General features: G+C 41.0%; 1 protein-coding gene across 1 annotated transcript in view; it reads right to left on the bottom strand.

The window, feature by feature from the left end:
• Nucleotides 1–11,821, bottom strand: part of LOC117494374 (LHFPL tetraspan subfamily member 4 protein-like) — a 33,510-nt gene extending 21,689 nt beyond the window's left edge. Inside the window, exon 1 of the mRNA XM_034145255.1 lies at nt 10,672–11,821. Within this exon, the coding sequence (XP_034001146.1) occupies nt 10,672–11,080 (409 nt within the window). The 5' untranslated portion in view covers nt 11,081–11,821. The remainder of the gene's footprint in view (nt 1–10,671) is intronic.
• Between the last annotated feature and the right edge of the window lie 566 nt (nt 11,822–12,387).

Here is a 12,387-nt window from a genome sequence, read left to right as displayed (position 1 = left end):
TGAATATTAATACAGGGCGTTTCTTTGACTATTTATAGGCAAATGTGGGCGTTACGTGAAGCCCGCAAAAGCTGCGCCGCATTTCGAGTTGATTGTGATTTATAAAGGGAAACCGGTGTAGGACGTGCCGCACGCACGTCCTACGCCGGTACGCAGTGTTTTATAAAAATGCCTGTGCGTATTTATTTGCTTTGTCCTGTATATGTAAGCAACCTTCCCACGTGAAGATGGGAGATGCAAGGTGTCGCATTGGGATCCTGATCACCATGTCTGTGTTTTTTTATTAATGACCAGCCTTGCTATCCATTACATAGTAAATGACATATTCAGATCCTTTACTTAAGTAAAAGTAATAAACCTCATTAAAAACTCTGTTGCAGGTAAACATCCTTCATTAAAAATCTTACTTCAGTAAAAGAACAAGATAATTGGCACCAAAGTATAGTTAAAACACCAAAAGTAAAAGTACTGATTAAAGAAAAAACATATTCCAGAATAATATATATTGAATATAGTTAATAATACATTAAATTGGCAACATTTTGTTGAAGTACAGTGTATGTTGATTGCACAATGTAAAATAATGACACCATCATGTTAGCTTGGTTCCACTTTACAGTATAATAAAAGTCTGCCTGCCTCAGTGTCACAATCTCCCTTTCACAATAAAAGCCCTAGACATTTACCATTGCCAACAGGAGAAACTTTTTCGAATAGGAAGCACAAAAAGGTAGCATATATCTCACCCCTAACCCTAACCCTACCCGAGTCAAAGAAGGCTAAAAAGGAGAGCTATGCAAAACGTAATTTTTACTAAACTATCAGAACATAACAGATCCTGCCTGCTTACTTATACTGATGTTTTACTTGGCAGTTAACATTGCATTTTGATTTTTAAAGTCCATTAATTCCGAAAATATTCCAATACAAGAGAAAAACAAGCAACACTTGTATATAGAATTGTATAATGCATGTTTTTTTTATATAAAAAAATATTTGTTATTTCAGACATTTAGCAAAGTCTAACTATACTGATTCACAGATATGAGAACTAACTGTTGAGTAATAAATAATTGAGTTGAGTGTTTCATATTCAGTAATTCATCAATTAGAAGCAATTATTAAGTGGCACAGATCTTTAAAAAGTCAATGTGGTGGAACTTTTTACATTGCTGCTAATGGTTTTCATTGAATTATTATCGTTTCGTAATCATTTTAGATTTTCTTAAATTAAAGTAAAAGTGATTTTGCACTGTTTGTAATTATCTGTACTTAAAGGTGGGGTAGGTAAGTTTGAGAAACCGGCTCGAGATACACTTTTTGTTATATTCCATGGAATGCTCTTAACATCCCGATAGCAATGAATATCTTAAGTGCTTTGACAAAAAATCCATTAAAAAATGTCATCTGTGGAAGCCGTAGTACTGTAAAAAGTACGACCAATCATTTTAGCCGGCCCGGCTAAAATAACTGGATGGTCTACCTGCCTGTCAGCCTTCCATCTGTGCACAAACTTATCTCGTGCCCTCATTGGTCATGTGCGCGTTCGTGTGTGATGGAGGAGGGGCTCTATAAGGAAGTGGCAGATTTTCTCCGGTTGTGTATTTTCAAATTCTAGCGATATCGAGCCGGTTTCTCAAACTTACCTACCCTACCTTTAACAAAACAATGCTACTTTAGATATTTCTTCATAAACTTAACTGAACATCAAATAATTTGTAGATTCAATCTTGGAAACTACTCGAGACCTACATTTTGCTTTGCTGTGCCCAATTTAACCCTAATAGCATACTCAACATTAATGTACTGTATAAATTCAAACCTTTTGTGGTAACTACTCAGCAATCACTGATTTTCTGTATATCCTGTACTGGCTTTGATTACTACTTTACCACAGAGAAACAAGAGGCCAAGCAAGGCGGTTATCTGCCAAACTGAGCACACACCACAGTTCAATTTATCAATAAACATGATTTTACTGTTGTAAAGCCGGCAACAGAAAACACCATTCCCTCCACTCCACTAGGGGTCTCTGAGTTCTGCTTGCTAGCCCTTTGTCTGTCTTGCAGGATCCAGGTTGTTAGCTTACAGTAAGTAGCTACACCTGGGTGGTTAGCATATAAAGCTCACTACCTTCCCACAAAGTTTACTCGGACACAGCTATAGTTTGGACTTGGTTTCTGGTCATTTTCACACACCCCTACATGCTCAGATGACTGACTTCCACGTTTGATGACAGAGGATGACGCCCCAGAATTTAGCATTGCAAGGGCTCCTTTGACAAAAAGCAATGTGATGTCCCAATTGGATTTCAGTATATTTAGAATACATGTATATTTATGACAATTAACATGTTTTGTTCAGAAGGATAATGTCCATATATTAACACCACTTTGAGATTTTTTAAAGCGTAGATACAATCTGAATAAATAAAAAGCTATCACATGGCTGAGGACACCACCGCTAAGCTAACGGCAGTCGGCATGATGACGTTTGGTAAGTTATTTAGCCACTCGTTAGCAACCGCCCTTTTCAGACACATAGACACATGTAAGTGTTGGCTTTGTAAATACGCAACTACTGGCTTGCATGTCAGCCTAACTTTATAACCTTAACCCTAACCAATTGATATTTTATATTCATGCTCTCTTTTCCACTACGGTATTTCAATTTCTTTACACACTCGCACACACACTCAGACAGAGCAGTCGCTGACAGGTTTTTTCTCCCAGGGCGGCTCTTCCCCTGTGCCACGGCCCATGTCCTGCTTAGTTCTGTTTAATATTGCAACAGATAGGAAAAGGCGTGAAATAATGAAAGAGACAAGAGCGGATGAAAGACTGAGAGACCGTTAGAATGCTGAATGGCTTGTGTGCTACTGGGCTATCTGATGAGAGAGTAGAAGAAGATGTAGGAAGAGAACAACAAATAGAAACAAAACAGATCTCTTCATTTCTGTAGGCAAAGTCACTTTCTTGCACTAAATTAATCTTTGTTCAAAAAGGTGAATTATATCTAACACTAGCCGTTTTCCCAGGAGCCTTTTTCGATGGACTTAATCTAAATTTCAAGCAAAGGTGTGAGCAGTGGAGCTCTTAAAAGATCTTACGGGAAATCAAGCCCACCTCCTTGTTCTTCTCTATGTGAAAAAATACATTTCAGTCTAGATCTTATGCGTAATATAAGCCCATTATTCACTAAATACAGTCACACTTTATTGCCAAGAGTTATGAGTGGCATCGTATAGTCGTTTTCAAGTGCATTAACCTGATAGGCCAACTTTGGCTCCTTTTCAACTGGCCCATCCAAGACACACTGTGACACTGTGCTCTGCCCAGAGCTCTGCATCCCAGTGTTTTGGCTTCGGTGCCATTTTCCCCTCACACATTAAATGTGACCTTTACTAAACCAATAAGTCCCATTAGTTCAGCCAGCCTGGCCTTATTCCAAGGGTGTCGAACACAGACGCTTCGTCACAGGTCCTGGCATCTGATACTGACACACAAGACACCCAAAATACTGTTTTCTGAGGGATTAATGGAAAGCGAAAGTGCTGACATAACATATAACAGACGTCCTTCTGCGGACTAATATCATTGGACGGGGTACTACAGAACGTCCTTAGAAATGTTCTGTTATAGCTAGCTGACGGTTTCCTTAACCCTAAGCCCAGAAATAACAGGCCATAGAATGTAGAAATTGACAAATCAAAATAAACAAAGCAGTGTGATAAGAATGCATTAAAAATGTAAATGGTCATGACAAAGCTTTAGTATGTCGTAATTTTTGCAGAGTTTCCGCAATTGAAGGAACCATTAATCTAGAAATAGGACATGTAGCTCCGCCAGAGAAATTGCCGTCCTATATGCAGGTTCAAACTATACTTCCAGTGGACATTAGGGAGAGTGGATGTAACAAAATCCTCACATGTCTGATTTACTTTCCTGTTGCAGTAGCATGCTAGCACTTAATCATGACTAGGGCCCAGACTGCTCCCTAAATTTGGCTTTGATTTAGACCACCAGCAGTTACATTTGGCCCTTACTGTATTTTCTGAAGTGCACTCCATCACTTCACAGAGCCAAGAGGCCTGCTGCTACGCCCAGCAGGGCAGAGTGGATGATTTAACTATAATCTCCAAGGTGGTGAGCAGCATTAGGCTTGGTGCCAAACCCATTAGACAACGTACCTCTGCCACACATCATGCACATCCACTGGAAGGACAGTAAAACCTTGTGAAGTTTTTGACGTGTGTTACGGCCGCCGCCTCCTCTCTGCCCATTAACCTTTCTGTAAGTGTTTGCAGCTGTGTGTTATATGTATATGAGCTGTGCCATTGCACAGACGCCATGGGATGCCGGCTTCCTGTCCCTCCCCCGGTAGGCGTGACCGAAGATCTGGATTGGAGCATGCCGTGCCCGACTCTCCAATCCCCGCACACACCTTCCGGGGAAAACTACAAGAATGTGTGCACCTCAGTTAGTCGACAGAGGTCTGAATCTGTGGCAGACGTCTCTCGGTACTCTCTCCGTACATTCTGTGCTAGTTCTGTCAACAGTGGTTAACTAGGTTGTGTGTATATTTGTGCTTATTCTTGTAACTCTGTTTATCTTGTAATACAACGTTAACTGTGGTTAATCTACCCAGGCTGTGTTTTGGTGACTGCCTATTTTTGTTAGCCTTATTCTTTTTATCCCACTTTAGAAGTGAGGTTTTCTTTAGTTTATTTTGTTGTTAGTTATTTTGTTTATACTAACTTGTTAAAACTCTTATTTAAAGAGTCTCCCTTAGTTCCTTTTGTTGTTTGTTTGTTTTTGTTGTGTGTTGTTTGTGGCCTTTTGTTTTGATTGTGGCTGTTTGTTGCCAATTGTATTGTGCTCAGTCATTAAACAACTTCCACTTTACCAATTTCAATTGGTTATATGTTACTTTCCACGAGCCGGGACGTAACAACGTGCGACCGCAAAATAGTGGCAACGGTGATATACATTTCGGTGTGAGAATACAAATGTGTGTAATTGTTCACGGTTGGCCTTGAGCATTGGGAATACACATATTCTAAAATCAAGAACAAATGCTGTTGATTTTCTTAACCTCTTAAGCACGGCGGTCCCCCCATTGGACCCCTCCCACCTTTTTGTTTTCGAGATAATGTCTCAGGGCTTCTTAACATTTATGAAACTATTAATGTGTAGCACCAGATTAACGGGAAGAATCTCAGCTAACTGAAGATATGAACCATTTTTACCAAAACAAAACACAAGTCTCATAAGAAGGGTCTAAATGACCCCTGAGCGAAAAAATTCTAACGCACTGCGGCACACAATTCAAGATAAAGATACCCTTATTACTTATCGTAGCTGCACATACAATATAGCAGATTGAAGCTGAGACTCCACTGATTATTTAGCTATAGTATCATCACTGAGCGATCCGAACTTGCGACAGGGGAAGCAAACACAGACATCACAACACGTACCTTTACGGAGCTTTTACGGCAGATCGTCTCACCGTAGCTGTCAATTAGGTCAAAAGACGTGTTCAATGGCATTAAAACGAAAAAAAAAATGTCTACAACTGTTGATCCATAGGTTGATAATGTATCTGTGCCTTTTAAAAAATTATTTATAATCCATAATTCCATTTTTTATGTAAAAATCGGAGCGGAAAAGTTAGCTGCTAATGGTAGCCACCAGAGTGTATGCAGCTTCCGGTTTTGGTAACGCGTCACTCTCACTCCTTATTTGTTAACGTTTTGGGGTGTTTCTCAATCGCGAGTACGCTTGCTTGGTAGCACATGTCTGCCGAGCATCTTGCTTCAGAAGCGAGTCAAGAATACTTCCTGGCATTCGGAAAACGAAGTGTGGAACACGCTAGCAAGTGTGCAGGTGTGCGTCATATGAGAGGCCCCGCATTACATCTTCCGCCACAGATTTGGGGAAATTGGTCCGTGCGCAAAGCATTGTGGGGATTTTAAGACCGCGAAGTCTACTCATGTGCAGACTCGATATTTCTCCAAACGGAGTACGCCGGGCTCGGTAGATTTCCAAGTATACTGGAGATTGGAACAGCACTTCGGCGGCACTCGATGACGTAGTATGCTTGAAATAGTGGCTCTGAAGCAGCTTTACTCGCGATTGAGAAACACCCTTGGTGTGTATATAACTTTCCCTCGATTCCATTGGCTCTAGCGGTTATACAGATGGGGCATCTTATTTCAGACTCCAGCATACAGCTTCCTGCCTACTACCAGCCAGTTACCTGCCTAAGACCTGCCAAAGACCAGTATCTGGGAATGTTAAGCCCTCCCACTATTTTCCAAGAGGGCGTTGCCAGATTTTCAATTTCAGGATTTAACCAGGAGATGGCGCTATATATTAAATAACTATGGCCAAACTAAGACTTAGTTTTTCACAAGAGAAAATGCAGATATTATATAAAAAACTAAAGTTAAAATCTTGTTTTTAATGCCCCAAGAGCAATAAAAACACTTGTTAAAAAAATTGTGTGTGAGGCTTTCATAAATTGCATTTAGCTGACGCTTTTATCCAAAGCAACTTACTATTTAATAAATGATAAATGATTATTCATAACAAATATGAGTGATGTGTGATTATTATTCATGCTATATACTGATATAGGGCTAAGTAAGCAATCAATCCTGCAAATTAACCCTTAGTTGTTCAATATATTTATTCAGACAATGTGAGTAGAAATACAGAAATTCTGCTCCCACCCACCTAAGGCCAACGTTGCAATATTACAACATTTCCCTAAAAACTTACCAAAACGTAAACATTTTTAAAACTCTTTCATTTCTGCTCCAGAGCAGTTAAATTGGGATTTGATATGTGGGGGGGTTCTGTTAGAAGGTGCGACGGGGGAGGGGGGAGAGAGTTAGACGCTCGTGAATTGTCAACGGGGGGGGGGGCCTCTCTGCACGGAGGAGCTGCGGAGAAGAGACACACGTTCACTAAGCCGAATCACAGTGATCTGCTATTTTAAAGTAAATTCAACACATATCGACCCTAAATATAGCATACCTGTATATTAAGAACGAGAAAGTGTCAACATCGTTTTTTGTAAACATATGACAAATGTGCGAGGGTGATGACATCAGAGCATCGTCCTATGGGCTTAGCCCCGGACAGGTACAACAGGTATTCACTCAGAGGGTGAATACCTGAAAAACAGGCTCAGGGCTTAAGAGGTTAAAGAGATCCTATTATTCTTTTTGGGGTTTTCCCTTTCCTGTCTATAGGTTTTTGTATTTAAATGGTCTGCAAAGGCTAATATCCCTTTGTTTCTCTCCAAACACTCCCTCCCTGCCTGAAACGCCTTCATGGGACTCTTTCGTTTACACCTGTGACATAATGACATCACTATGTAACACGTGTGCTTCTATTGGCTACCACTGCTCCCCAATGTACGTGATATGCTAAGGGGCGGGACATTCCAGACACCTCTCAAAGCGGTTGACCAATCACAACAGAGCTGGCCAACTACCCAATCAGAGCAGACTGCTCTCTGGTTTCAGACAGAGGGTGAAAAGAGGTGCTGCAGCACAGGCAGTATGAGGAAAATAAAGAGCTTTTTGAACATTAAAGCAACTTTCTCAGTGAGGTACTCAGATGTTTGGTACTCCAACTTCTGACGATTGTCAACGGGGGGGGGGGGTGGCGTCAGTGGAGTACAGCGCTTCGCGATCGTCAAGGGGGGGGGGGGGGGGTGGGGTGGAGTACAGCGCTTCGCGATTGTCAACGGGGGGGGGGGGGTGGTAGTAGAGTACAGAGCTTCGTGACCGCGGAGCGTGTGAACGTTGTTGTACGCATTTCAGATCGTTGCCGCGCATGCGTACCTGCGTACCAGTTATGTGCACCCCTGATTATACATGTACTACTGTATGTCCTCTTTAAAGTTTACTTTTACATTTGGTATTGTAAATATCTTCTTCTGCTCAGTAGAAGTTGATCGCAGCCTATTAAATCTATACTTTGAACAAGATGAAGTGATATAATGGCTAGATGTTTGATGTTTTTATAACTTATAGAGAAATTGCTGACCCTGGCATGTCATAAAAGTTAATCAACAAAGATTTTTCACAATAAAAATCTTGTATGTGACCATTCAAAATAAATCTGTCATGTATCGCCTTCCTGCAGATATGGACCATTTCAGCCAGATGGTGATAAGTGAAGGAGGGTGGGGGTATTGATAGCCATAAACAGGCTATTGTGATTCAACGGAGTCATCACATTTACATTCTCATCACGTTTGCTCCATATCAACCATCATCACACACTTTTTCATTCTCACATTCATCGGTGTGAGAGGACTCTGCACTGAGTGAAGAGCAAGTGAGTAAAGTCCTAAGTCCTAACATTTTCATGTTGGAAAATGTAAGTACACAACTTAACAAAATATATAGCCTAAGTCTCTCTTGTTTGAATGCAATTTTATATGAAGAAGTTACAAATGAATCCTTGATCTTGTTGTTTTAAGGCATTTTAATAAGAAAATATGCAAATGATATGTTGATCTAGTAATTTTAAGGCACTTTACTGCGAAAAGTTTCACATTATACCTTGGTCTAGTGGTTTTAAGGCATTTTAATAAGACAAAAAACAAATTATACCATAGTCTTGTTGTTTTGAGGCCTATTAATATGAAAAAGTTACAAATGATACCTTGGTCCTGTCCTTTAAGGCATTTTAATACAAAATATTTACAAATGATAACTTCATTTTCCATTTAAGGCATTTGAATACAGAAAACGTACTATACCTATTATACCTGGTCGTTTTCAGGCATTATATATGGAAACGTTACATTTAAACCTATAGTCCTTTAAAGGCATTTGAATACAAAACAAATTGAAATTATACATTTAAGTAGGATCTTCAATGCAAGATTGTAGTTAATTGTGGTGAAGTTTTTCATTAGACTTTTCTCCACTGCATTTCATTTATGTCCTGCTTGATGAATGGCTTGTGGAAGGACCTGGGTCCCATTCCTGTTAAGTCATGAAGATTTAGATAAAGAGAGCACATTTCTTACGTCTGCTTTTCTGTCTGATTATTGCTGACCTCAGAGCACCTTTTCAACACACTCGGCAGAACGGAGCACAGAGTGGGCAGATGAGGATGAGGAAAAGAACAATACAGGAGGAAAAAAAGTGCTGATCTCTCTCTATCTCTGTCTCCCCCTTCCTTTTCTCCCTCCCTCTCATGCTGACTGTTTCTGTACAGAAAACTCACTCCCACGCTATTCTGCCTGGCCTATTTATCACATTGATCAGTTTATAAAGAAGTTGGATGTACACAGGAGGCTCCCTAAAAATGTGCCTACGAGAAAGAATCGTGATTTCTTTGCTCCTTCTGAAAGATACGCTCATGCTACTCATAGGTTTAGTCTCGCTGACATGGTCATTTTACCCACTTGGCCTTGTGACATCTAATCGCCTTGCATTACAACACAATTCCTGATGTTCCTGTGTGAGATACAGAGATCATACAATATGGGCAATTGCCTTAATATCATGTTAGTGGAATAAAACTGCTTAAAACTCAGCGGAAATAATTAGTGGATTAATGTCATTTTATGATTCATAATATGAATCATTTTTAGTTGATTTTATTAAGCAAAATTGCAAAACTGATGCGATTTTGAATTTCAATCAGTGCTTTTCTTCAGCCCACTATTGGTGCAGTGATGATGTTTTTTTAGACCGATTCGGAAGTTGGCATCGCAAGGGCTCCCTTCAATGGGATTTTTCCATTGGATTTTAGAATATTGCAGAAAATAAAACTGCAACAGTGCATGGCCTTTACCCTTTGGACTGCAGCGTGTTTTCAGACAATGGATCTGCTGCACAAACACGTTGCTTCTTATTGCTACAATCACCAGTCCTGTAAGAACGTGCTGGTCCTAAGCATACTGACCTCAGGAGTCTGTAACAATGTTTCATGATGTCACTACTCCAGCCTTCACGTAGGAATTTCATATGGTCATGTTATTGTCCTATCTAACATACCTTTGCTGTTTAATGTGGAGAACAAAAGGCTGCAGCGATGACTGTAAAGATGCATTGGTTAACTGACTAAAAAGTCTAAAACAAAAGAATGCATTCATTAGACTATGCACCATTGTGTGCAACAACACTTATGTGTAGTCTGTTCCTGGCTAATATTATTACTAGTACTGGATGCTACTTCTTAGTCCATCCTTTTCCGAAACACGAATCTGTATCTATGTGCAGTATATCATTTTACTACAGTAGCCTACCTGCTACCACACTTCCTTCAAAAATGTTACTAAATGTTACAATCTTACTTGAATGTGTACTTCTGTAAATTGTAATATTTTAAATATTAAAATAGAGACGGGAAAGAAAATAGAAAACTATCTAAACTTTGCTGTTAAAATGTAAACTCTCCCTCTGTTGGACGAATAAAGGAATTATGATTCTGTTTAAAATGCATGGGAAATATCCTATTACCTAAATGGTGATGTAAAGCAACATCAACACTCCTGGCTGCCTGCAATGTGTGTTTGTGTGCACTTTAAACACTGTGTTTAATCGAGTTTCTGGTGTTTTTTTGCATCTCTTTGCCTGAAAAAAAACGAAATAAAGCATTTTCTCGAAGAGATAACAATGCCAGGATCACCTACCGCACAGCAGCTGCATCCAGGCGCAGGTCTTGTAAACAGTGCAGGTGTTGCAGAAGAAGAAGAGCATCATGCAGGCGATGCAGCTGAGGGTCAGCACCATGGACAGCAGCACGAACACCGAGGCCGCCTTGAAGGCTCCGGACGGGATGGAGCTGAAGTCGGAGAAGCTGCCCACGCAGGTGAACTCCCGGTTGGGCGACGGCCCGGTGCCCACGCAGTAGTGGAAGAGACCGAAGTAGCCGGCCTGCGGCGTGTTGACGCTGTCTCCGATCCAGTAGGGCTGGATGAACACCACCACGTTGACGATGGCGAAGCAGATGGTGAAGATGGCCCACAGCACCCCGATGGCCCGGGAGTTGCGCATGTAATTGTCATGGTAGATCTTGGAGGCTTCTTGGGAAGGCAACATGTTTGGGTTTTGTATCTCTCTTTCCACCCCCTCGTAGAAGAAAACAACTCTATATCAAATGTGCTTAAATTTCCCCCACTTTGGCTATTGTTAAAGGCTATTAAGTGGGCCTACATAACCACACGGTAGAAAAATGTAACCTGCAAATGTGTGTGTGATATCACAAGGCTGAACATGGTAAAACTGAATGAGGGGGAAATGCTACATTGGAGCAGTAGAAAAAAATCATAGCCATACCTACACCACTATAATGAATAATTTACCAAGACCAGTGATTCAACATTGCTGTCTAAGGCTCGCTTTTTTGGGGTTACACCATGAAGATTGAAAAAAATCCATATAAACAGGATTTTTCCCCTGTAATTTCACAGTGGAGGTGGGTTAAAGCTGGGTTTCATCCTCATCCATCAGTGCGGAGCTTCCTTCGGGATGTCCTTTTATTACCGATCCGTGAGAGGGGGTGCGTCTCGGTGCCGTTCTTGCGCCAGCGGTGGAGCCCGTTTTTACCTTCCGAGGCATCCGTGGGGGGGTGCTCACCCTTTTCCCCTCCGGTAGCCTTCAGTGTCCACGCGAAAAATGAAAAAAAAAAAATAAAACAGGTTTCAACACGAGCCCTCTGTCAAATCTCAACAGTCCTTTCTCGTAAATCCGACATCCTCCACCGCCTCGACTCCATTATCATCATGTTTTTGTCGTAGCCTTTATCCAGTATGTCTCCTCTCCCTCTCTCCCCCCTCTCTCTCTTTCTCCGTCCTCCTCCTCCCGTTTCTCTGCGCGCACCCCCCGGAAGATGCTGATGTTGTACTGATGACAGCGATGGAGCGCGTTCTCGTATACGCGGGCGCAGCACCAGGAGTACAGGGGGAAATTTGTATTAAAAAGCGCGTGCCCGTGCCTGTTCACCTTCAATTTGAAATGAGATCAGCGAATATTCCCTCACGTTTGGATGATCAATAAGTGTTTCCTAAGAAGAGGTGGCATTACAAATCATGGAGCCATATGTAGGAAGTTCTTTTTGAATCTTCAAGTCTTGTTAGTTTTAGTTTTGTTATTAGCAGTGGTGGAAGAAGTAGGCTACTCAGATCCATTACTTAAAGGGCACCTATCATGCAAAATGCACTTTTGTACGTCTTTTATACATGAATATGTGTCCCCGGTGTTCCAGGGAACTCACCAAGTGTCAGAAAACACAACCCTCTCTATTTTCCTCCATACCCAAATCTCTAAAAAAGGGGCTGCAACGGATCTGATAAAAACTGATCCAGATTTGAACACTGTCCTGACGTCAGGACGGTGGCGCTACGGCT

This window comes from Trematomus bernacchii, unplaced genomic scaffold, assembly GCF_902827165.1.
Source record: "Trematomus bernacchii unplaced genomic scaffold, fTreBer1.1, whole genome shotgun sequence".
NCBI classification, from domain to species: Eukaryota; Metazoa; Chordata; class Actinopteri; order Perciformes; family Nototheniidae; genus Trematomus; species Trematomus bernacchii.
This window is presented reverse-complemented; position numbering and strand designations above follow the sequence as displayed.